We start from the raw sequence: 24,976 nt of genomic DNA, 5'->3' as shown, positions 1-24,976 counted from the left end.
AATATGTAAAGAAGTACACATACCCTCAAGTCTCCCAGGAATACGCCCTGTGATTGGCATGATGAGTACTTTGTCCTTCTTCCTCATGAAATGTTTTTGTTTTCCTTACAGTATAGGTATAGGTACTTTATTTTCCCTGTTTATCCAGGACAGGCAATGCATATAACATGTATAAAACTGAGGCTTTATTCCTCTGACTCCCAACATCATGATTTTCCTTATTCCCCATTTATTTTGGTGTTATTGGTGTTAAATTAGAGCTCTCGTGAAATTAGACCATTATTTACAAGAGTTAATTTACCAAGAGTGATTTTATTATGTAAAGTGTCCTCTTCTTGCTGAGTGTTACTGAGATTTTTTTCTTTATCAAATGAAAATGGAGATATTAATGGGGATTTCAAATTACACTGTTTATTAGTATAGGACCAGGCACGCTATGTTCTTCTGCTGCCACCTTGTGGAAATTAATGAGATAGTTAAAACCAAAGATTATTGCGTGTGTCTTCAGTCGCTGTGTCAGACTCTTTGTAAACCCATGGACTGTAGCCTACCAGGCTCCTCTGTCCATGGAATTTCCAGGCAAGGATACTAGAGTGGCTATGAAAGGGTAAGTAGTAAAAACCTCCCACACTGAATACTCTAGTAAGTACATTATTTTAATAAGCTTATGTACATCCTTCAGTTTGCATTTCAAGCAGGTTCCTTGTCATTTCAACTCCTTAAATTCTGTGGGTGTCTACACTGGAGTCCATATTGAAATTTGGTATAAGAAGCCTTCCTAAGGCAACTAAAGCTGTTTCAACTCCCAAAAAGATAGGACTGGATGAAAAGACCTGTAAAACACAATGTCTTTTTTTTTTAATTTAATTTAATTTAATTTTTTAACTTTACAATATTGCATTGGTTTTGCCATATATCACAGAGAAGGTAACCAACATGAATCTGCCACAGATATACACGTGTTCCCCATCCTGAACCCTCCTCCCTCCTCCCTCCCCGTACCATCCCTCTGGGTCGTCCCAGTGCACCAGCCCCAAGCATCTAGTATCGTGCATCGAACCTGGACTGGCGACTCATTTCATATATAATATTATACATGTTTCAATGCCATTATCCCAAATCATCCCACCCTCTCCCTCTTCCACAGAGTCCAAAAGACTGTTCTATACATTAGTGTCTCTTTTGCTGTCTCATATACAGGGTTATTGTTACCATCTTTCTAAATTCCACATATATGCTTTAGTATACTGTATTGGTGTTTTTCTTTCTGGCTTACTTCACTCTGTATAATAGGCTCCAGGTTTATCCACCTCATTAGAACTGATTCAGATGTATTCTTTTTAATGGCTGAGTAATACTCCATTGTGTATATGTACCACAGCTTTCTTATCCATTCATCTGCTTATGGACATCTATGTTGCTTCCATGTCCTGGCTATTATCAACAGTGCTGCGATGAACATTGGGGTACACGTGTCTCTTTCAATTCTGGTTTCCTTGCTATGTATGCCCAGCATTGGGATTGCTGGGTCATGGATTAAAGATCTAAATATAAGACCAGAAACTATAAAACTCCTAGAGGAGAACATAGGCAAAATACTCTCCGACATACATCACAGCAGGATCCTCTATGACCCACCTCCCAGAATATTGGAAATAAAACAAAAATAAACAAATGGGACATAATTAAACTTAAAAGCTTCTGCACAACAAAGGAAACTATAAGAAAGGTGAAAAGACAGACTTCAGAATGGGAGAAAATAATAGCAAATGAAGCAACTGACAACTAATCTCAAAAATATACAAGCAACTCCTACAGCTCAACTCCAGAAAAATAAATGACCCAGTCAAAAAATGGGCCAAATAACTAAATAGACATTTCTCCAAAGAAGACATACAGATGGATAACAAACACATGAAAAGATGCTCAACATCATTCATTATCAGAGAAATGCAAATCAAAACCACTATGAGGTACCATTTCACGCCAGTCAGATTGGCTGTGATCCAAAAGTCTACAAGCAATAAATGCTGGAGAGGGTGTGGAGAAAAGGGAACCCTCTTACACTGTTGGTGGGAATGCAAACTAGTACAGCCACTATGGAGAACAGTGTGGAGATTCCTTAAAAAACTGGAACTAGAACACAATGTCTTCAAATGAGAAAAATGTGGGCTATGTTAGCATTTCCGTGACTCTTATGGTATTTTCCCCACTATTTGAAGTAATTTGTGTTACTTTATTGAAATGGGTACATTTTTGTAACTTTCATTTGCAGGAATCAGGAACCCCAGCCCTAAAAGGCCTTTCCTTTACTGTCAGACCCGGTGAACTGTTAGCTGTGGTCGGACCTGTAGGCGCAGGAAAGGTACGTTCTGATGGGTTTTGACAGCTTGATAACAGCCCCGGTTATATTCTCAGAGTGGAGCCCAGAGCTGAGTGTGACTCAGTTTGAATTCAGTGTGTCTAGAACAGTGTTTCTCTAGGTGTATTCTGTGGAGCATTCATTTTGTGAAAAGGTTTTGTGGCAAATAAATCTGAATAAATGCACACAGTGTTTTCCTTCTTGGTGCTTCACATTGCCCAGTTGGGAACCACTTGTAAAGCACTGAACATCTCAGTGAAGGAAATTATTGATGTGACAGCTGTTCAGAATGGATGGAGACAATGGGGATTTCTTTTTGTCACAGTGGCCCCTCCAGGAAGTCTGGAGGTGGTGCAGGTTCTTCCAGGAAGTTCTGAGCATTTCCCCACGTGACCTGACTTGGTCCTATCAGTGCACATGTAGTGAATGTGCAGCCACGTGCTGGAGATAAAGGTACAGACATGAGTCAGGGCTCGACGCCTCTGCTCCAGAGCAGCAAGGTTCTGGGATGAGACAGATACACAGGCAGGTTATTTCAACCCAGGGCAATGAGCACTCTGATGTGTAGACACAGACAGAACACACCTATGTGTTGTAAAAAATTTGAAATTTGCACATTGACTTAGTCTCATGTGTTTTGTGCAACAACATACAGAAACTTAAATGTGGGATATGTACATGAAAGGGTGATGATTTCCTTTATCATGGACTTTTGCTCTGCAGACACAACTCACTTCATAGTTTAATTCATCATCTTTGTTTTTTTTTTAAGATTTTTAAAATTTTTTAACTGAAGGATAATTGCTTTACAGAATTTTGTTGTTTTCTGTCAAATGTCAACATGAATCAGCCATAGGTATACATATGTCCCTTCCCTCCATAAAATTTTTTTAATGGTGTTTAACATAAACAGTTTTTTTTTTTTTAGTTGTTCAACTTTACCTGTCCAAGTAAAATTTGAAGCTACTGTATTACTTGCTTTTTACTATTTATCCTATCTGTTCGCGTGTCTTTGTTTTATTTAGTTATTTATTTGCTTCTTTCCTTCTTCTTGGATTATTTTCTATTACTTTATCATCTCTCTCCATTAGCTTGGAAGTTATATGTTTTTTTTTTTTTTCCCAAATCTTCCCACCCTCTCCCTCTCCCACAGAGTCCATAAGACTGTTCTATACATCAGTGTCTCTTTTGCTGTCTCGTATACAGGGTTATCGTTACCATCTTTCTAAATTCCATATATATGCATTAGTATACTGTATTGGTGTTTTTCCTTCTGGCTTACTTCACTCTGTATAATAGGCTCCAGTTTCATCCACCTCATTAGAACTGATTCAAATGTATTCTTTTTAATGGCTGAGTAATACTCCATTGTGTATATGTACCACAGCTTTCTTATCCATTCATCTGCTGATGGACATCTAGGTTGCTTCCATGTCCTGGCTATTATAAACAGTGCTGCGATCTTTGGATATATTATTTACACATAACTTAAAAAAATAAAATATTTGTTTATTTGACTGCATGAGATCTTAGTTCCAGCATGTAAGGTCTAGTTCCCTGACCAGGGATTGAACCCCAGCCCCTGCACTGGGAGCTCAGAGTCCCAGCCTCTGGGCCACCAGGGAGTTCCCTATACATAGCTTTTTAAGAACAAGTATTTGTCAAATAAAGGATATCCCGGATGTAGGAACAACTGCATTAAACATCAGATATATGAAATACACATCCTGTGGGGTTGCTCTACTAGAAAAAGATGTTAAAGATTCTTAATTAGTCTTTGCTGAGTAGAGCACTTCATTTGGGGGAAACTCAGGCAGCATAGATTGTTATACTATTCATATTCCTTATCAACCTTTAGTTTACCTTGACCAATGGTATTATTTTTATTTTTATTTTTATTTTTTTTAATCACAATCACCAGAGCAGTACTTTATCCTGTTCTGAAGGAAAGGGTTCTACTGTGTATCAAGCACCAGGGTGGGGTCGGCTGTGCTGCAGGGCATGTTCCATCCTGAGTGCTGCCTGTTCATTTGTGTGTTGCCATCTGTTTCAGTCATCACTGTTAAGCGCTTTGCTGGGGGAGCTTTCCTTGATCCAGGGAAATGTCAACGTCCACGGGAGGATTGCGTATGTTTCTCAGCAGCCCTGGGTGTTTCCAGGAACTGTGAGGAGTAACATTTTATTTGGGAAGAAATATGAAGAAGACAGATACAAAGAAGTAATAAAGGCGTGTGCTTTGGAAAAGGTGAATAATGACTTTTGAGCTGCATATACTCAAATTTCAAATAGTGATAATGTTGGTTTAAACTCTGAAGTTAGTTGAAATTTCTTTTTAATTTGAAAAGTCTTTGATTGTTGCTCAATATATTTGCTGGTCTTCTGGGTAAATATGCAGGCACATATGTTGGCTGTTTTAATCCTGATGTGATAACAACACTCACAGAATAACTTTGATGGGGGGCTGTGTGGTTGTTTCATTTTGTGAAATTTCATTCATTGTTTTTGGTATGGAGGGCTGTGCCACACGCCTTCCACAATCTTAGTTTCCTGACTACAGACTGAACTCGGTCCCTTGACTACAGACTGAACTCGGTCCCTTGACTACAGACTGAATTCGGTCCCTTGGCAAGTGAGAGCACAGAGTCCCAACCACTGGACCACCAGTGAACAGGGGATTTCCTCATTCACTTTTAATTTCTTTTTTTAATGGACAATTGCAAAACTTTGTAAAAAATAGAGAGCATGGTGTAATGAACCCTCATGTACCACCCCCCCAGCTTCAGCCAGGAACAGCTGGTGGCCAGTCTGGCTGCATCTCCAACTCTGCCAGCCCCACCCCCACCCCGGATTATTCTGGAAAAGATCCTAGACCTCAGATTAGTTCATCTGCAAATGTATTATTAGTTTTCTCTGAAAGATAGGAAAGCCTTTGGGAAAAAATCACATTATTTCACCTGAAAAATAACCCAGATTCCTGAATGTCATCGACCTGCTAGTCTCTGTTTACATGTCCTTAGTCATCTCACTGAGGAATCTCCTTCAGTGCCCCTGGAGGCAGCCTGCACATGAGGTCTCCCCCCTGACCCTTGGCTCGTGCCTCCTCAGGCCTTTTCAGTCCCTAGGTTTCCCTCTCCACTTGGTTTTGACTTGCATTTGTATTTTTATTTAAAGAAAATAGAATACTTTAACATTTCTTCTTAATACTGCATCTTTTCTTTGGGGGAGAGATTGTTTTCAGAAATGGCATTACATTTCACAGAAAATGACAAAATTAAACATTTAATTCTAGCTTGGGATTTAAATGAAATTAGTGAATGAATGATGAAAATTGAACTTACTTGAGAGGGGAATGTAATTTGGCAAAAAGGAAGAACAATGTAAATACTGATTAAACAGTATGTTACTCTCCTGGGTTGCTCCCCTTGAGTCTGTTGAGTCCAGTCTGTACATCCGAGTATTCTTCTATACTGTGAGAAAGAGCCCAGGACAGACTTTCAGAGGTGAGGAGTTAAGACTCCAAAACCTCCTTCCTGAGGAAATAGAAAATAGTAATTTTGCTTGAAGCACAGCTCAAACATCATAGATTGTATCATGTGAGTAGCATTTTACAATAATGTTGTTAAAACAGAATTGCTCCTTTAATGGGCTTCTTTTCTAATGTCAAGTTAGTAGGAATGAGCTAGATTTGTATTAAATGGTGTTGAGACTGTATAAGAAAAGAAGAGGGAAGTGCATATAGAACAGTGAGAACAGTAGCTCCCATTTATTCAGAGTCCATATACAAATCATTATTCTGTCTTTCACCCCTGTGTGTGCACACATGTAAGACGGTATATGAGTTATTGATTCTTTATCAGTGTCTTCAGCATTAACATCCTCATTTTGTAGTTGGTAAAACTAAGGCTTGGAGGATCAAACAGCTCATCTCAGCTCAAGTTCAGATCCCTTTCTGCATGACTCTAGACTCCATGCTTGTCCTTGGTGCTGTGCTGCCTCTCAGTTGAGGAAATGTATAAGGAAGAATTTTTTTAATTTATTTATTTTAATTAGAGGCTAATTACTTTACAATATCATATTGGTTTTGACGTACATTAACATGAATCCCCCACGGTGTACACGTGTTCCTAATCCTGAGCCCCTCTCCCACCTCCCTCCCCATACCATCCCTCTGGATCATAGAGCAGGTGATAGATGAAGGTATAAGGTGGGGTGTGGAGTAAACAGATCTCAGGCATTTCCTCTTTACTGTAATCACTTCCAGCCCCTAATGCCCAGATCAGACTCCAGAGACCCAGGCCAGGGTGAGGTGTTTCTTTCATGACTTTGCCTTACTGGTGAAGCTCAGCCCTTCTTTCTCCCCACATTTGAGCATCTCTACGGAAGAGATGGGACAGCGGCTGATATTCAGCTTTTTCCCTGGGGGTCAATGCTTTGTCGTAGCTACATGGGCTGATTGGACCAGTAATGTGGGCAGTGTTCTGGGGCCTCCCCCACCCTCGGGTGTCCATGCTGCAGTGTCTGGTGGGAAGGGGCCCTGCAGGACCGGGCTGCACAGCGATTCTTCTGTACATGATGTGACCATTATAAACATGGACTGCTTTCCTAGTCTGCGTGGTCGGAACACGGACACCTTCCAAATGTGTCTGGAGTGTGACGCCATCTCTGCATCCTCAGTGCTCCCTCTCTGGTCCTGACCACAGTCATCTCTCACCTAGATTTTTCCAGTAGCCTCTTTACTTATATTCATACTTCCCCTTCCCCACTTACTGCCTGTTTTCTGCAAAGCACAGGAGTGATTCCTTAAAAAACCCAAGACCATGTCAGTCCTCCCCTTCCTCCTTTACTGGAGTGACCCCAGGGCTCCTCCTGCTCTGGCTCTGCCCTCACTCCCCTCATTCTTACTCAGCTCTGCTCTCCTGCCTCCTTGTCCTGAACCCCTTGGGCACCTCCCTGTGGCCCCTGCACCCGCCCCTCCCTCTGTGAGGAGCAGCCTCTCCAGGTCTGCTAGAGCCCCCCTCCCCAGATCTGCTCACAACCCCTCTGAGCAGAGTCCTCACACCCCAGTATGGACTCACTTCCCTCCTTCACTTTCCATTCGACTTCCTTTTCCTTTTCGTCCTTAGTTCTTGCACTCAACATGAAAAGAAACTGTAGGGACTTTGTTTCCTCGTGGCTGAATTCACTGTGCCCAGAACAATGTCTAGCATGTAGTCAGTCCTCAGTAAATATCTGTTAAAATGGTCAAATGCATAAATGCTGTGAAAAACTACAGAATGAAGAAAAGATTAAAAAAAAACCCCGAGAGGTTTGTTGTTTTAATGTTCAAGGTTATCGTTATTCACTATGAAATAAGCCCATTATCATTGATCAAACACTTGTGGGGAGAACAGCTGCTGAAAGGTTAGGATGCTAGGAGAACACATTTTAAATCTTTTTCTTTTTCTATCTCCTTATAGAATTTGCAGAATTTGAAGGAAAGAGATCAAACTGTGATAGGAGATGGAGGAACCCCGCTGAGTGAAGGGCAGAAAGCCCGGATCAGCCTCGCCAGGTAAATGGGGTTTCAGTTGCCATCCGCCCCTCCTCCTCCATGGCTCCTAGTGGACGTGAGCAACGCAGACCCCGCTCACCAGGTGGGCCTGGGTGAAGCAGGCTCTTGGCCCTTTCCCTGGGCTCCTGGAATGAACATGACATTGTTGGACACCATCATGATTCAGAGATGAGACTCAGGGAGTGTGAAGTATTCTATCCTGACATCTCTCTACATTTTCTAGAGCCGTATATCAGGACGCAGACATCTACCTCCTGGACGATCCGCTCAGCGCAGTGGATGTAGAAGTCAGCAGGCACTTGTTCGAACAGTGAGTTTGCTCCTGTTTTCTATCGTTTCTTCTTTCCAAGAGCCCTGTAGGGATCAGGGAAGGAAGCTCAGGAAAGCCTTTGTGATTCAGGAGACTCAGCTCATTGTGTGCTGCTGTCCTTCTCTCCCTTTATTTCCTCAAAAGAAGATCCATTGTAGAGAAATCTTGCATCATGTTGAGGTCAGGACAGAAAAATACAGCAGGTGCTTCCAGTGTGTGGAGCGCAGTGGAGTCCATGCTTTAGGGAGTCAGGGATAGATGGCAGATTCTACCCTGTGACTTGCAGTTGATGGATCCAGATGCTGTGGACAGATCCACACCCCAGGAATCAGAAGGATGCTATCCGATTTTTAAATCATAGAGTGGAAGTCTGTAATCTGATACTTGGCTGCCAGTTCTTTTCCTCCATCATTCCCTCATCATTTAAGGCACATTAGAAGGTACAGTGTTTTCAGTACTGACATAGAGCTTCCATGGAAAGGCCTTGTTATCTTATGCTTATTATTCTTTAGGTCTGAAAATACTTAGCAAAGTCTAGAATTCAGGAATAACTTATCAGAGCCATACTTGATATCAGAGTATGGCTTCAATCATTTAATGTTGCTTCATGGATGCTTGTGGAATTAATACTTAGACCCACAATATAGGGTTAACTTGAACATGAATCTAGTTATCTAGAATCTTTCTTAAATCCTGACTCTCAATTTGTGATTCTGGAATTTGGTGTCAGTGGCTCTTGCTTGGCCATAGAATCCCTGAAACAGAACAACTACGATGCTTTTCTGTGTATAATATGTCTTAACATATACTGACTGAGGCCTTTGATGGAGTCTAAATTGGCCTCCTTGAAAGCCTCATGAACTTGCTGTTGCTGAAACAGCCGCCACATCTCCCCCCAGAGTTAGTTCCCTTGCTGTTCACCCTATAAAGACAATGGGCCTTCCAGCTACACTTAACACCCTGCTGTGTGCACTGAGTTAGATGCCCTTACAGATGTCCCTGCACAAAACCTCTCAGTTTATAAGGAGGACAGTGAGCCAGGAGAGGGGAAGGACCACACTGGGCAGAATAAGGGAGATAGGACGCCCAGCTCTCATTCCTGCCTCTAAGGAACCTGTCTCTACATGGAGCTTGTTAAGACAGATGCCTGGGGAAAGGTCAGCAGAGTCAAGCTTTAGAAAGTTTCAACACAGGATAAGTGTGTTGTGCTTATAAGTAAGTGCTGAATAGAAGCAGTAGTGGAAGCTGGAGGCTTTTATTAAAAATGAATGAATCGAAAAAAAAAATATGAATGAATCGCACTTCTACTTGACATTAAGAGTTTCCTTCAGTCATGAGGCTATATCCCAGGTTGTTAAAGTTTTACTGCTTTATGCTTGAATATTAAGTGGGTTCTGTCACCTAAAGAAGGTGAGAGGCCTTAGGCGAACTGATGCTGTCTCACCATGCTATGGATCCCGACGTGTTTCAGCACCACCTCACCAGACCCTCACCTCCTGGTCATCAGCTTTTCAGGTCTGTCCTGATCAGACTGCCACACTGCTATCTATACAGCACACCCTCCTGTCTACACAGCTTACCCTCCTGTCTACACGGCTCACCCTCCTGCTCCAGCCCTTCACAGGCCACTGCCACTCCACCCCATGTTCAGGAAGCAGCTCCAGGTCCTCAAACAGAGAACAGGCTTCTTTGCCATCTGCCCCCATCAGCCTTTCCAGCTCGTCCCCTTACTCACTTGGTGTCCAGCTGTGCTGGCTCTGTGGGGGTCATTTCTCACCCTGTCTGTCGGTGCACACTGGTCCCTCTGTCCCAGAGCCAGGGAGCTCTGCAGCAGGACACAGGAGGAAGGTGAAAGGTGGGTCCTGCCTTTGCCTCCTGCTCCTCCAGGGAGTGCCTGTGCCCTGTGTCTTCCCACAATAATAATGCTAAATAAATAATGCTTAATAAAAAGCATTATTTAGAAAAAATGTAAAGCCCTTAATTGGTCACTTTGGAATTATTTATATTACATTATATGTGATGGAATATTAGGAAGAAAACATTTTACAACTTTTGGGTTGATCTATCTTGGACATAGCAGCCCATCAGATTTGATTTACAACCACTTTCAGGGACAATTGGCAAGTAATTCTAAATTAAGGAGAAACAGTTACATTAAAAGCTTTAGTACTAAGACTGAAGAGGGCTTACTCAGTCAAGGAACTTAGTTACAAACATTGAACTCAGTTCAGTTCAGTCGCTCAGTCGTGTCCGACTCTTTGCGACCCCATGAATCCCAGCACGCCAGGCCTCCCTGTCCATCACCAAGTCCTGGAGTTCACTCAGACCCGTGTCCATCGAGTCAGTGATGCCATCCAACCATCTCATCCTCTGTCGTCCCCTTCTCCTCCTGCCCCCAATCACTCCCAGCATCAGAGTCTTTTCCAATGAGTCAACTCTTTGCATGAGGTGGCCAAAGTACTGGAGTTTCAGCTTTAGCATCATTCCTTCCAAAGAACACCCAGGACTGATCTCCTTTAGAAGGGATTGGTTGGATCTCCTTGCAGTCCAAGGGACTCTCAAGAGTCTTCTTCAACACCACAGTTCAAAAACATCAATTCTTCAGCACTCAAATTTCTTCACAGTTCACCTCTCACATCCATACATGACAACTGGAAAAACCATAGCCTTGACTAGACGGACCTTTGTTGGCAAAGTAATGTGTCTGCTTTTCAATATGCTATCTAGCTTGGTCATAACTTTCCTTCCAAGGAGTAAGCGTCTTTTAATTTCATGGCTGCAATCATGAGCAGCCATCTGCAGTGATTTTGGAGCCACAAAAGATAAAGTCTGACACTGTTTCCACTGTTTCCCCATCTATTTGCCATGAAGTGATAGGACCAGATGCCAGCATCTTAGTTTTCTGAATGTTGAGCTTTAAGCCAACTTTTTCACCCTCCTCTTTCACCTTTATCAAAAGACTTTTTTGTTCCTCTTCACTTTCTGCTATAAGGGTGGTGTCATCTGCATATCTGAGGTTATTGATATTTCTCCTGGCAATCTTGATTCCAGCTTGTGCTTCTTCCAGCCCAACGTTTCTCATGATGTACTCTGCATAGAAGTTAAATAAGTAGGGTGACAATATACAGCCTTGATGTACTCCTTTTCCTATTTGGAACCAGTCTGTTGTTCCATGTCCAGTTCTGACTGTTGTTTCCTGATGTGCATATAGATTTCTCAAGAGACAGGTCAGGTAGTCTGGTATTCCCGTCTCTTGAAGAATTTTCCACAGTTTATTGTGATCCACACAGTCAAAGGCTTTGGCATATTCAATAAAGCAGAAATAGATGTTTTTCTGGAACTCTCTTGCTTTTTTAATGATCCAGCAGAGGTTGGCAATTTGGTCTCTGGTTCCTCTGCCTTTCCTAAATCCAGCTTGAATATCTGGAAGTTCACAGTTCACATATTGCTGAAGCCTGGCTTGGAGAATTTTGAGCATTACTTTACTAGCGTGTGAAATGAGTGCAATTGTGTGGTAGTTTGAGCATTCTTTGGCATTGCCTTTCTTTCGGTTTGGAATGAAAACTGATCTTTTCCAGTCCTGTGGCCACTGCTGAGTTTTCCAAATTTGCTGGTGTATTGAGTGCAGCACTTTCATAGCATCATCTTTCAGGATTTGAAATGGCTCAACTGGAATTCCATCACCTCCACTAGCTTTGCTCATAGTGATGTTTTCTAAGGCCCACTTGACTTCACATTCCAGGATGTCTGGCTCTAGGTCAGTGATCACACCATAGTGATTATCTTGATCATGAAGATCTTTTTTGTACAGTTCTTCTGTGTATTCTTGCCACCTCTTCTTAATATCTTTTGCTTCTATTAGGTCCATACCATTTCTGTCCTTTATCGAGCCCATCTTTGCATATGTTCTCTTGATATCTCTAATTTTCTTGAAGAGATCTCTAGTCTTTCCCATTCTGTTGTTTTCCTCTACTTCTTTGCACTGATCGCTGAGGAAGGCTTTCTTATTTCTTCTTGCTGTTCTTTGGAACTCTGCATTCAGAGTTCTGAATCTTTCCTTTTCGCTTCTCTTCTTTTCACAGGTATTTGTAAGGCCTCCCCAGACAGCCATTTTGCTTTTGCATTTCTTTTCCATGGGGATGGTCTTGATCCCTGTTTCCTGTACAATGTTACGAACCTCCATCCACAATTCATCAAGTACTCTATCTATCAGATATAGTCCCTTAAATCTATCTCACTTCCACTGTATAAGCATAAGGGATTTGATTTAGGTCATACCTGAATGGTCTAGTGGTTTTCCTACATCTCAAAGGGTAAAAATGAATCCTTTTGGATTTAATGAATTGATGGTGTTTGTGTCTACATCCTAGGGTGTGATCCTCTGATCACAGAACCAGTGTCCAGAGTGTCCACTTAGGACTTTTCTGTCCTGAGTCCAAAGTACATGACAGCCTGTGGTTAGGGAGGAGTGGGGAAGGGGGATGACCTTTACTGGGCGGATTGATGGTTTGATTTCTCAGAACATGTGGGTGAGTTGTCATTGACATTGTTTGAGATGGAGAAACTGAGGTTTAGTAGCTCGTCTGACATCGTCAGTCTCATGAGAAGGACTGAGCTTCAGTCTGCTGCCTCCAGACTCTCCATCTGACTCACTCACAGGCTGAGCTCTGGCCCTTGTTTCTGAGATTTGCTCTGCAAGGGCCTTGGGCTCCCAGGTTACCTCTCTGGAGCCCTGACTATGGTCACCAGAGTCCTGGACCCAGGCTATAACTTCCTGGAGGAGTTGTGGACCCAGTAGGATGAAACGGGTTGAGTCCCTGTGGCGGATTCATTTCGATATTTGGTAAAACTAATACAATATTGTAAAGTTTAAAAATAAAATAAAATTAAAAAAAATAAAAAAATAAAATGAGGAGCAGATTGAGGGGTTACTGTGAAAGGACACTTAATAATGTGAAGGACACTGAGGGGATTGTTGGGTTACACCTTGGCAGAACTTGGCAGCAGCTGTTGCTCTTAACAGGCAGGAGGTAATTACCAGTTTCAGGGGAATTGACATCCAGTTGGCTTGTTGGTTACCATGGAAACCAGCAGAGGGTCATGCCCCTCCTGCCCCTTTGACAAGCATAGTGGAGGGTTCTGATCTAAAGCTAGAACAGCCATTCGCTGGGCTCTGGGACAAACATATAGGAAGGTCAGTCACGTGAGGAGGTGTAGTTGAAGCAGGCACTGGGTCAGGCAGGGGATGTAGAGAGGACAAGAGAAGAGCCATCTTGGGTGGTCTGACCACACAGGGGTCTTGGCTAAGAGAGTTGGTATGTCTTTTGATTTGTTGGTTGATTTCCACTCCGATTTGGGCCATTTGGGTTCCGTTCTTTCATTTCCATGTTTGGAAGGTGTTCAGTCCTAATGAAAGAAGAATTGCTTCCTGAATGGGACTGGGAATGTTGAAGAGAATGTTGAGGCCATGCCAGCGTTCATTTTCTGTCTAATATTATTTGGGGGGAAGGGTCTAAAATATGCACTCTGGCAAAGGTTATCAAGAAACTATTCATTTTTGTTGTTAATCTGTACATCGTAAATCATAAATAATCGCATAGAAAACTGCCTAAAAATGTACACTTTTTTTTCAAGGAGTTAAATAATTTTGTTTTTTTAACATAAATTTATTTCTTTTAATTGGAGGCCAATTACTTTACAATATTGTATTGGTTTTTCCATACGTCAACATGAATCTGCCACAGGTGTACACATGTTCCCCATCATGAACCCCCCTCCTACCTCCCTCCCTGTACCATCCCTCTGGGTCATCCCAGTGCACCAGCCCCAAGCATCCTGTACCATTTTTATATGACATAGATTCCTGTTCTCCTATTCTCACATAGAAATAACAGTGTTTTAGTTCAGTTGAGTTTTGGAATCTCAGTGTTGCTCAATTGCTTTTCTTATGAAATATATAAATGCTTAGCTGAGTTTTAGGTAAAAGAAGTTAGCTCTTGGCGCCTCCTTCACTGGATTGCTTTTTAGAATATTTTTTAGTGGAGCTGGAGTCAAGCTTGCTGCTGATGAATTTGAAGACCTTGCCAAATTCATTGATTTATGTTTGTATTAAATTTTGTCATTTATTTGGTATTTAAAGTGCAGATTTTTGACTATTATGTTGTCTTTGTCTCACTATGTTTTAAATGTATAAATTTTTACTTTGGTATATCCCCATTAATGTGCTTTTGCATGCCATACCTTTTATATTTGTAGGTGTATTTGCCAAACCTTGAAAGATAAGGTCACAATTTTAGTGACTCATCAGTTGCAGTACCTAAAAGCTGCAAGTAAGATTCTGCAATTGGAAAATGTAAGTAGTTTCTAGAAATCTGTGGAGCTTGCTAGCACTCTCCTAGGAGTCATGATAAATGCCCTCTTCTCCCTCAGTTTTTTGCCCCCTTCTTCCCAGAGCTGGTGGTACTCATGCCCTGAGGATGAATTCAAAGACCATAGAAATGTCACTATTATGCTCTAAGCCACATAAACCCTAAAGTGTATAAAATTGCTACTGTAGAATTACTGAGTCATCACTGTTCTAATGAAATTTGTTAAGGATAATAATGCTATATTATATACAAGATTTTGTTTTCCCCTTCCAGGATTTGAGTCAGAGTATACTAATTTGGAAATTATAGATACTAAGACCCATTGTAACCATGTTATAGTCAAACGCAGTTTACTAAACATCTTCCATTAGCACCAGAAGTGAGGCTGGGTAGCCGAGCACCTGGGTCAGAGATGCCCACTCTGCTGGTGTCTCCAGTTGCTGGTCTCCCTGTGCAGGTCTCTGCCGGTGCCAGCCGGCAAAGTCCATCAGGTCCCGAGAACGTGCACGGCGGGGCTGAGAAAAGAAACTAAAGCAAGAGAAATCTACAACAAAGATGGGGTCGAGAGGTTCAGACACGTCTCCACGAAGGGACGCAGTCTGACACCAACTTTATTCAGCATCTCATATTTATACAGAAGAGCGTGAGAAAGACAAGACAGTTAACATTTTCTTTGTTTGACCTATACATCTTACAAACAGTCACAAGAAATCTTGAGAGCATGGGAATGGCACCCTGTTATTATTTCTTACACCAGATAACATTTCTCTGTGCGTGAGAAGTTTGCACAGAATGCCAGGTGCCTGCAGTAAATAAGCGCCTAATCTCTGGGGTGGCGGGACAGAGAGCTATGTTTGCAAGCAAACCCTCAAGGACTGAGGCAGCTCCCAGAGCTGTGTCCTTCGGACAAAGGACCCCGTTCTCACGGGCAGCTCCCCGCAGGTCTCTATGTGCCCGATCCATGTGGGAGCCTGTGCAGCAGGAGGTCAAGGCCCTGCCTTCACGGGGCTCCCGTTCTTATGGGGATGGGTGTGACAGAAAGGGTGACATCCTGGCCTCTTTGAGGAGCTGCTGCCTCATGGGGTCTGAGTGACATGAAGGTGGAGGCCACACAGTCACCTGGGGGAGGGGGTCTGAAGCAGGGGGTCCTCAGGATGAGGCTGACCTGGCAGGTTGGAGGAACAGCAGGAAGACCAGTGTGTCTGAGGAGAGTGAGCAAGGGGACAGGAGGGAGCTGGTCTCTGAGCAATGGGCAGGGGACCGGAAGTGGGATGGAAGCCTTGGATGGTCCAGAGCAGAGGAGGGATGTGGTCTGATGTGAGAGTTAAGAGAGTCCTATGATGCACTGGAGGGGTAACAGCAGAAGCAGTTACAAGTCTTAGTAATGCTGAGGAGACAGCAGCATGGGCTTAAGCTAGGATGTCAGTTTCTAGAGCTGCTGTAACAAAGCGCCGCAAACTGGGTGAATTAAAACAACAGAAGTTTGTCATTTCCCTGTTCTGGAGGCTATGGGTCCCAAATCCAGGTACTGGCAGGGCCATTCTCCCACTGAAGACTCCAGGGGGGAGAATCCTTCCCTCCAGCCTCTGGTGCTCATCTGCTTCCCTTGGTGTTCCTTGGCTTCTAACTGAAGCACTATGGTTTCTGCCTCTAATGTCACATGGCCATTGTCCCCTTGTCTGTCTGGGTCTTTTCTCATAAGGCCATGAGTATTACTGGATGTAGGGTCACCCTGTTCCAGTCTGACCTTATCTTTACTTGATTACATCTGCAAAGAGCCTGTATCTAAATAACGTCATACCCACAGATGTCATGTTTAGGGCTTGAACGTACTTTTGGGGGGCCACCATTCAATCCACAACTCCTAGTGTGGTTGGTGGTGGACTGGAGATAAATGAGAATATTTCAGGCTTACTGGTTGGTTGATGCTTCAGTCTTGGCTTGTTTGCCTCTGGGCCTCAGCAACAGTGTCCTAAACCCTTGTCTGCTCCACAGGCCCGTGGCCAGATTCCTCACTTATCAAGTGAAGTTCTACTCTGGGAAAGATTATTAAAATGTACAATCTCTAACTCCATAGAAGTAGTTCCATGTGTAGATTCTCCACTCCCCTAGGAATGTGGGGCTCAGATTTCTCAAACATGTTGTTGTTTAGTTGCTCAGTCATGTCTGACTCTTTGCAACCCCATGGACTGTAGCCCACCCAGCTCCTTTGTCCATGGGATTTTCCAAGAATACTGGAGTGGCCTGCCATTTCTTATGTTAATGATATCCATCTTTAACACATGAGAACATATTTCTTTCATATACCCCAGCACCTAACACAGGGTTTGGCAGAGAACACAATGCTCAGTTCTATGTCAAGCTGAACCGAACTAGATTTGTCCTCCAGAATTTCAGACCTAATGATCACTTTCTTACAAAAATCATAATTTAAGATCCGTTTACTTCTCTTGATTAGCATTTATATTAGGTTAGTATTAACAAATGCAAATACATGCCTTTCAATTTTTTTTTTAATTTTAGGGTGAAATGGTGGAAAAGGGGCCTTACACTGAGTTCCTGAAATCCAGAATAGATTCTGACTCCCTTTCAAAGAAGACTGAGGAGCCTGAACCATCTTCCAAGTCTCCAGACCAGCCTCAAGAGTCCTCCACACAGTCAATGAAAGATGCAGCCCCAGAGGACCACGATGTGAGTTTCTCATCCTGCAACATGTCCAGATCCATCTGCTCTTGGTGGCCTTGTGGGCCTTCAATCTGCTCCAGTTATACATACACAGGTCCTCCTCGATATCCAAACCCAGGAGCCTGGATGATTCTAATAAGTGTTCAGATTAGTCCCTCACATTCCACACTCAGGAATCACTCTCTGAAATTCAGGAACCACATAGATTTTGATTACATGCTGTCCCCTGCTACCCAGATTCACCTTACTCCAACTTGCTGTGCAAGCTCAGTTTACTGTATTTGACTAGTATTTTGAGGCTCAGTTATGTTTTATGTTTCCATCATTGAGTGACAAAATAAAAGATTACAAGCTAAACATTAGTTCAATATCATTTTGTGTATTATTTTGAACAAGCTTCTGCATTTATACTTGAATTGGGTATGGTGTGCTTGTGTTGAGAGTCATGATTGACTTTAAGCAAAACTAGCCAACCGTGAATAGCCTCATGCAGATGATGTTTTTTTGTTTTTTTTTTTTTTCCCTAATGGATTCCTAGGAATGGGATGGCTGGATCCAAGCATAAATGCATATGTAGTTTTTCTAGGTATTTCCACACCCTTCTCTTTAGAAGACAGACTCTTTCACTCCTGCCAGCATATGAGTTTTGTGTGTGTCCCCACCTTTTTGCAATGAAAGTTACTGTTGAACTTTTGATATTTGGGGATTAATTACTTAATGTTTTATCTCTCACTGACATTTTTCCCCTCACAGACTGAGGATATACTGGTTAAACTACCCCTGGAGGACTATTCAAAGGGACAAGTTGGTTGTAAGACCTACAAGAATTACTTCACAGCTGGTACTCACTGGTCTATCATCATTTTCCTTATTCTAGTGAACATCGCAGCTCAGGTAAATAAGGACATTTATTTTGGTTTGTGCCCTTAGTTTGGTATTTACATATTATTTGTACTTTATATGGGCTTCCCTGGTGGCTCAGACGGTAAAGCGTCTGCCTGCAATGCTGGAGACGCCAGTTCGATTCCTGGGTCAGGAAGATCCCCTGGAGAAGGAAATGTCAATCCACTCCAGCACTCTTGTCTGGAAAATCACACGGACAGAGGAGCCTGATAGGCTATAGTCCATGGGGTCGCAAAGAGTCACACACGACTGAGCGACTTCACTTCACTTCACTTCACTTATACTTTATTTATCATTATTCTTAGTATGTATATGAAGATATTTAAAGAACTGGCCCATGAGGCTGTGGGATCTAGCTTGGTAAGTGTGAAATCAGGAAGGCAGGCCTGCAGGCTGGAACCTCAGGCAGGAGCTGACCCTGCTGTCTTGAGGCAGAATTGCTTCCTCCTCCGGGAAGCCTCAGGTTTTTCTGTTCAGGGCTAACTGACTGGATGAGGCCACCACAGTGTTGAGGGTGATCCCCTTTACTTCCATGCTCATGATGGATGTGAACCACATTCACGAAATACCTTCATGGCAATGTCTAGACCAGTGACTGAATCACTGGAGACTGGCCTGGCCAAGCTGACATAGAAAACTGACCATCACAGTACCTGTTAAGTTTCTTTCATTTGAAAAACTCCAACATTTACACCATTATTACTGTATTTGCAGTTCATCTGGATTTGCATTGAAAAGCATTTTTTGTGGGGAGCTAAATAAGTGAGCTTTACTGGTGTTGTGTGTACATGACAGAGAGCTTCTAGGAAAATAACAATGTCTTTTGGAGATATTAAAATGCAGCATGCCCTCCCCTGTCCTGTGGTCATTTGGGATGTGGGGCTTGGCACAGACCTGAGCTGGAAGGACCGTCTCCATGCTCTGGAGCCTTTCCGTCCCCCATCCTAGTGAGCAGGATGTGAGGGTTCAGTAACATCAGTGTGTGAGTGACTGTTGTTTCCTGCTCCCAGGTTGCCTATGTCCTGCAGGATTGGTGGCTTTTAGACTGGTGAGTGATTCCTGGTCTGACCCAAAGTGCTGAAAGTCCTCAGGAAGCTCCCTCCCATTCCCACAGAGCCAGGGAGGGTGGTGGAGCTTGTTCAGCCTCCTCTTCTAACCCTCATGGAGTTTCCCTGAAGAAAAAGTTTCTTGCTGGTGGAATATGACCCCCCCCCCCCATGGTCTGTCCCCATGTCTGACCCTCAGCAGCTTCCTTGTAGACAGTTTGAGAACTGAAACTCATGATTCAAGTTGAATTTTTATAAGATAGAGGGACACCAGGCCCCATGAGCTGGGAATTGTTTTCCAGCATAAACCATGTCTCCTAAATTGAGGTTTTTTTTTTTTTTTTTGTCTTTACCTAATTCTATCTACTGCATTTTTTTCTCTTCCCTATTCCATAGGGCGAATGAACACCACATCAATGTTAGTAGACAAGGAAATGAAATGAAGACGATCAATCTGAACTGGTACTTAGTAGTTTATTCAGGTAAAGTTGAATCTTCTACTCTATTATACAGGAGTGTGAAATGCTTTTAGTGAGCCTGTGCAAGCAACTAGGGCTTCCAGGAGTAATTCAGTAATGTCTTAACAGATTAAGTCTCAGTTGCATTTACTCTGTGAATTAATTGGAATGATTATTTTTAAAATTGACTAGAAGAAAGAGATTGAATGAAGACTTTTTAAATTTATTTTATTGATGTATAGTTGATTTAGTACAGTTGTGTTGATTTCTGCTGTACAGCAAAGTGATTCAGTTTCATATATATAGAATGCTATATATGTATATATGCATATATGAATATATATGTGCATATATATTCTTTTCATATTGTATGCCATTGCTATATATGTGTATATGAATATATATGTGCATATATATTCTTTTTCATATTATATGCCATTATGGCTTGTTACAGACTATGGAATACCATTCCCTGTGCTATGCAGTAGGATCTGGTTATCCACTCTCAGTATAATAGTTTCCATCTGCTCACCCCAGACTCCCAGTCCACCCCTCCCCCACCCTTCTTCCCCTTGGCAACCACAGGTCTGTTCTCTCTGTGAGTCTGTTTCTATTTTGTAGATAAGTTTATTTGTATCATATCTTAGATTCCACATGTAAGTGATATGATGTTTGTCTTTCTCTTTCTGATTTACTTCACTTAGTATGATAATCTCTAGGCCCATTCATGTTGCTGCAATTTTCATGCTGCATTATTTCATTCTTTTTATGGCTGATCAGTATTCCATTATATGTGCGCGTGTGTGTGTATACTTTCAGTATACCATTATATATGTGTGTGTGTATACTACATCTTCTTTATCCATTTATCTGTTGATGGACATTTAGATTGTTTCTATGTCTTGACTACTGTAAATAGTAATGCAGTGAACACAGGGTGCATGTTTCATTTCAAATCAGTTGTCTTTGGATGTATACCCAGGAGTGGGATTGCAGGATCATATGGCAACTTTACACATGGTCATCACCAGATGGTCAATACCAAAATCAGATTGATTATATTCTTTGCAGTCAAAGATGGAGAAGCTCTATGCTGCTGCTAAGTCGCTTCAGTTGTGTCCCTCTCTGTGTGACCCCATAGACGGCAGCCCACCAGGCTCCCCCATCCCTGGGATTCTCCAGGCAAGAACACTGGAGTGGGTTGCCAATTCCTTCTCCAGTGCATGAAAGTGAAAAGTGAAAGGGAAGTCACTCATTCGTGTCTGACTCTTAGCGACCTCATGGAGAAGCTCTATACAGTCAGCAAAGATAAGACCAGGAGCTGACTGTGGCTGAGATCATAAACTCCTTATTGCCAACTTTAGACTTAAAATGAAGAAAGCAGGGGAAAACCACTAGACCATTCAGGTATGACCTAAATCAAATCCCTTATGATTATACAGTGGAAGTGAGAAATAAATTCAAGGGATTAGATCTGATAGAGTGCCTGAAGAACTATGGACAGAGGTTTGTAACATTATACAGGAGGCAGGGATCAAGACTATACAAGAAAAATAAATGAAAAAGGCAAACTGGTTGTCTGAGGAGGCCTTACAAATAGCTCTGAGAAAAAGAGAAGTGAAAGGCAAAGGAGAACACATGTATACCTGTGGTGGATTCATTTTGATATTTGGCAAAACTAATACAATTATGTAAAGTTTAAAAATAAAATAAATTTTTTAAAAAAGGAGAGATAAACACATTAGAATGCAGAGTTTCAAAGAATAGCAAGAAGAAATAAGAAAGCCTTCCTCAGTGATCAATGCAAAGAAATAGAGGAAAACAATAGAATGGGAAAGACTAGAGGTCTTTTCAGGAAAATTAGAGATACCTAGGGAATATTTCATGCAAAGATGAGCACAATAAAGGACAGAAATGGTATGGACCTAACAGAAGTAGAAGATATTAAGAAGAGGTGGCAAGAATACACAGAAGAACTGTACAAAAAAGATCTTCATGACCAAGATAATCACTATGGTGTGACCACTCACCTAGAACCAGACATCCTGGAATGCAAAGGTAAGTGGCCCTTAGGAAGCATCACTATGAACAAAGCTAGTGGAGGTGATAGAATTCCAGTTGATCTATTTCAAATCCTAAAAGATGATGCTTTGAAAGTGCTGCACTCAATATGCCAGCAAATTTGGAAAACTCAGCAGTGGCCACAGGACTGGAAAAGATCAGTTTTCATTCCAATCCCAAATAAAAGCAATGTCAAAGAATGCTTTAACTGTTGCACAATTGCACTCATCTCACATGCTAGTAAAGTTAATGCTCAAAATTCTCCAAGCTAGGCTTCAATAGCATGTGAACCATGAACTTCCAGATGTCCAAGCTGGACTTAGAAAAGGCAGAGGAACCAGAGATCAGATTTCCAACATCCATTGGATCATTGAAAAAACAAGAGCATTCCATAAAAAAAAACATCTACTTCTGCTTTATTGACTATGACAAAGCTGTTGACTCTGTGGATCACAACAAACTGTAGAAAATTCTTAAAGAGATGAGAATACCAGACCACCTGACCTGCCTCCTAAGAAAGCTGTATGCAGGTCAGGAAGCAACAGTTAGAACTGGACATGGAACAACAGACTGATTCCAATTCAGGAAATGAGGACATCAAGGCTGTATGTTGTCACCTTGCTTATTTATGTTATATGCAGGGTACATCATGAGAAACGCTGTGCTGGATGAAGCAAAAACTGGAATCAAAATTGCTGGGAGAAATATCAATAACCTCAGATATGTAGATGACAATACCCTTATGGCAGAAAGCAAAGAAGAACTAAAGAGCCTCTTGATGAAAGTGAAAGTGGAGAGTGAAAAAGTTGGCTTAAAGCTCAACATTCAGAAAACTAAGATCATGGCATCCGGTCCCATCACTTCTTGGCAAATAAATGGGGAAACAGTGGAAACAGTGACAGACTTTATTTTTTTGATTTCCAAAATCACTGAAGATGTTGCCATTGGCCATAAAATTAAAAATGCTTGCTCCTTGGAAGAAAAGTTATGACCAACCTAGACAGCATGTTAAAAAGCAGAGACATTACTTTGCCAACAAAGTTCCGTCTAGTCAAGACTATGGTTTTTCCAGTGGTTATGTATGGATGTTAGAGTTGGACTATAGAGAAAGCTGAGCACTGAAGAATTGATGCTTTTGAATTGTGGTGTTGGAGAAGACTCTTGAGAGTCCCTTGGACTGCAAGGAGATCCAACCAGGCCATCCTAAAGGAGATCAGTCCTGGATGTTCATTGGAAGGACTGATGTTGAAGCTGAAACTCCAATACTTTGGCCACCTGATGCAAAGAACTGACTCATTTGAAAAAACCCCGATGCTGGGAAAGATTGAAGGCAAGAGGAGAGAGGGATGACAGAGGATGAGATGGTTGAATGGTATCACTGATTCAATGGACATCAGTTTGAGTAAACTCTGGAAGTTCGTGATGGACAGGGAGGCCTGGCGTTCTGCAGTCCATGGTGTCTGAAAGAGTCAGACATGACTGAGCAACTGAACTGAACTGCTGGCAACTTTACTTTTAGTTTTTTGAGGACCCTCCACTGTTTGCCACAGTGATTGCCTCAGTTTACGTTCCTACCAACAGTGTACATATGTTCCCTTTTCACCACACCCTCTTCAACATCTGTTATTTGTATTTTTCAATGATGGTCATTATGACTGATGTTGAGTGGTACCTTATTGTAGTTTTCATTTCATAACTAGCAATGTTAAGTATCTTTGTATAGATCTGTTGGCATATATCTGTGTATGTCTTCTTTGGAAAAATGTCTATTTAAGTCATCTGTCCATTTTTTGAGCAGGTTTGCTTGTCGTTGAATTATATAAGCTGTTTTTAGATTTTGAAAATTAAGGCTTTGTCAATCACATCAATTTCAAAGGTTTTCTTTCAGTCTGTAGGTTGTCTTTCCATTTTATTTATGGTTTCCTTTGCTGTGCAGAAGCTTATAAGTTTGATTAGGTCCCATTTGTTTATTTTTGGTTTTATTTCTATCACCTTGGGAGACTGACCTAAGAAATCATTGGTACAATTATGTGAGAGGAAGTTTTACCTGTGTTCTCTTCTAGGAGTCTTATGGTGTCATGTCATATTTAAGTCTTGAAGCCATTTGGAGTTTATTTTTGTGTGAGAGTTGTTCTAACATCAGTGATTTACATACAGCTGTCCAACTTTCCCAAAACTACTTACTGAAGATACTGTCTTTTATAATATACATTGTATATAATAAACAAGTCTTGCCTCTTCTGTTGACGATTAACTTTAACAGGTGTTGAAGGTGTATGCATTTATTTCTTGGCTCTCTGTTCCATTTATTCATAGTCTATTTTTGTGCCAAAACTGCACCATTTTGATAACTATAGCTTTGTACTATCATCCAAAGTCTGGGAGGGCTATGACTCCTGCTTTGTTCTTTATCCTCAGGATTGCTTTGGCAGTTCTAGATTTCTTGTGGTTCCATATAAGTTTTAGCTGTATTTGTTAGTTTCATGAAAAATTTATGGGTAATTTGATAGGGATCTTGTTAAATCTGTAGATTGCTTTGGGTAGTATGGCCATTTTAACAGTATTAACAGTATTAATTCTTCCAATCCAAGAGCATGGAATATCTTTGCATTTCTTTGGATCATGTTTAGTTTCCTCTTTTAATGTTTTATAAATCTTTCACCTCCTTGATTATGTTTATTCCTGGGTATTTTAAGTTTTTTTGATGTGATTTTGATTTGTTTTTACATTCCTTTTATAATGTTTCATTATGAGTATAAAAAATAACTTGGTTCAGTGTGTCAATCTTGTATCCTTATGCCTTGCTGAATTCATTTACCAGTTCTATTAGTTTTTGTGTGGAGTCTTTACAGTTTTGTATATATATTATCATCTGCATATAGTGACAGTTTTACCTCTTCCCTCAAAATGTGGATAAATTTGATTTCTTTTTCTTGTCTTATGGCTGTAGCTAGGACTTCAAGTACTGTGCTGCATAGAAGTAGTGAGAGTGGGCATCCTTGTCTTTCTCCAAATTTTAACAGGAAGGCTTTCAGCTTTTCACCACTGAGTATTATATTGGCCGTATGCTTTGTCATAAATGGTGGCTTTATGGTAAAGAATGGTAAAAAATGGTAAAAAATCTGGTGGCTCAGATGGTAAAGAATCTGACTGCAATGCATGATCCCTGGGTTGGGAAGATTCCCTGGAAAAGGGAATAGCTACTCACTCCAGTATTCTTGCCTGTAAAAAT

General features: G+C 41.5%; 1 protein-coding gene across 1 annotated transcript in view; it reads left to right on the top strand.

The window, feature by feature from the left end:
* Window positions 1-24,976, top strand: part of LOC109567080 (ATP-binding cassette sub-family C member 4-like) — a 113,715-nt gene that overhangs the window by 30,012 nt on the left and 58,727 nt on the right. The window contains 9 exon segments of the mRNA XM_019971826.2: window positions 2,276-2,365; window positions 4,416-4,607; window positions 7,819-7,913; window positions 8,137-8,223; window positions 14,479-14,575; window positions 17,115-17,282; window positions 18,030-18,170; window positions 19,190-19,227; window positions 19,622-19,707. Of these exon segments, the coding sequence (XP_019827385.2) occupies window positions 2,276-2,365; window positions 4,416-4,607; window positions 7,819-7,913; window positions 8,137-8,223; window positions 14,479-14,575; window positions 17,115-17,282; window positions 18,030-18,170; window positions 19,190-19,227; window positions 19,622-19,707 (994 nt within the window).

Source organism: Bos indicus, chromosome 12, assembly GCF_029378745.1.
Source record: "Bos indicus isolate NIAB-ARS_2022 breed Sahiwal x Tharparkar chromosome 12, NIAB-ARS_B.indTharparkar_mat_pri_1.0, whole genome shotgun sequence".
Taxonomy (NCBI): domain Eukaryota; kingdom Metazoa; phylum Chordata; class Mammalia; order Artiodactyla; family Bovidae; genus Bos; species Bos indicus.
The sequence above is the reverse complement of the archived record's forward strand: the minus strand, read 5'-3'. Positions and strand labels throughout refer to the sequence as shown.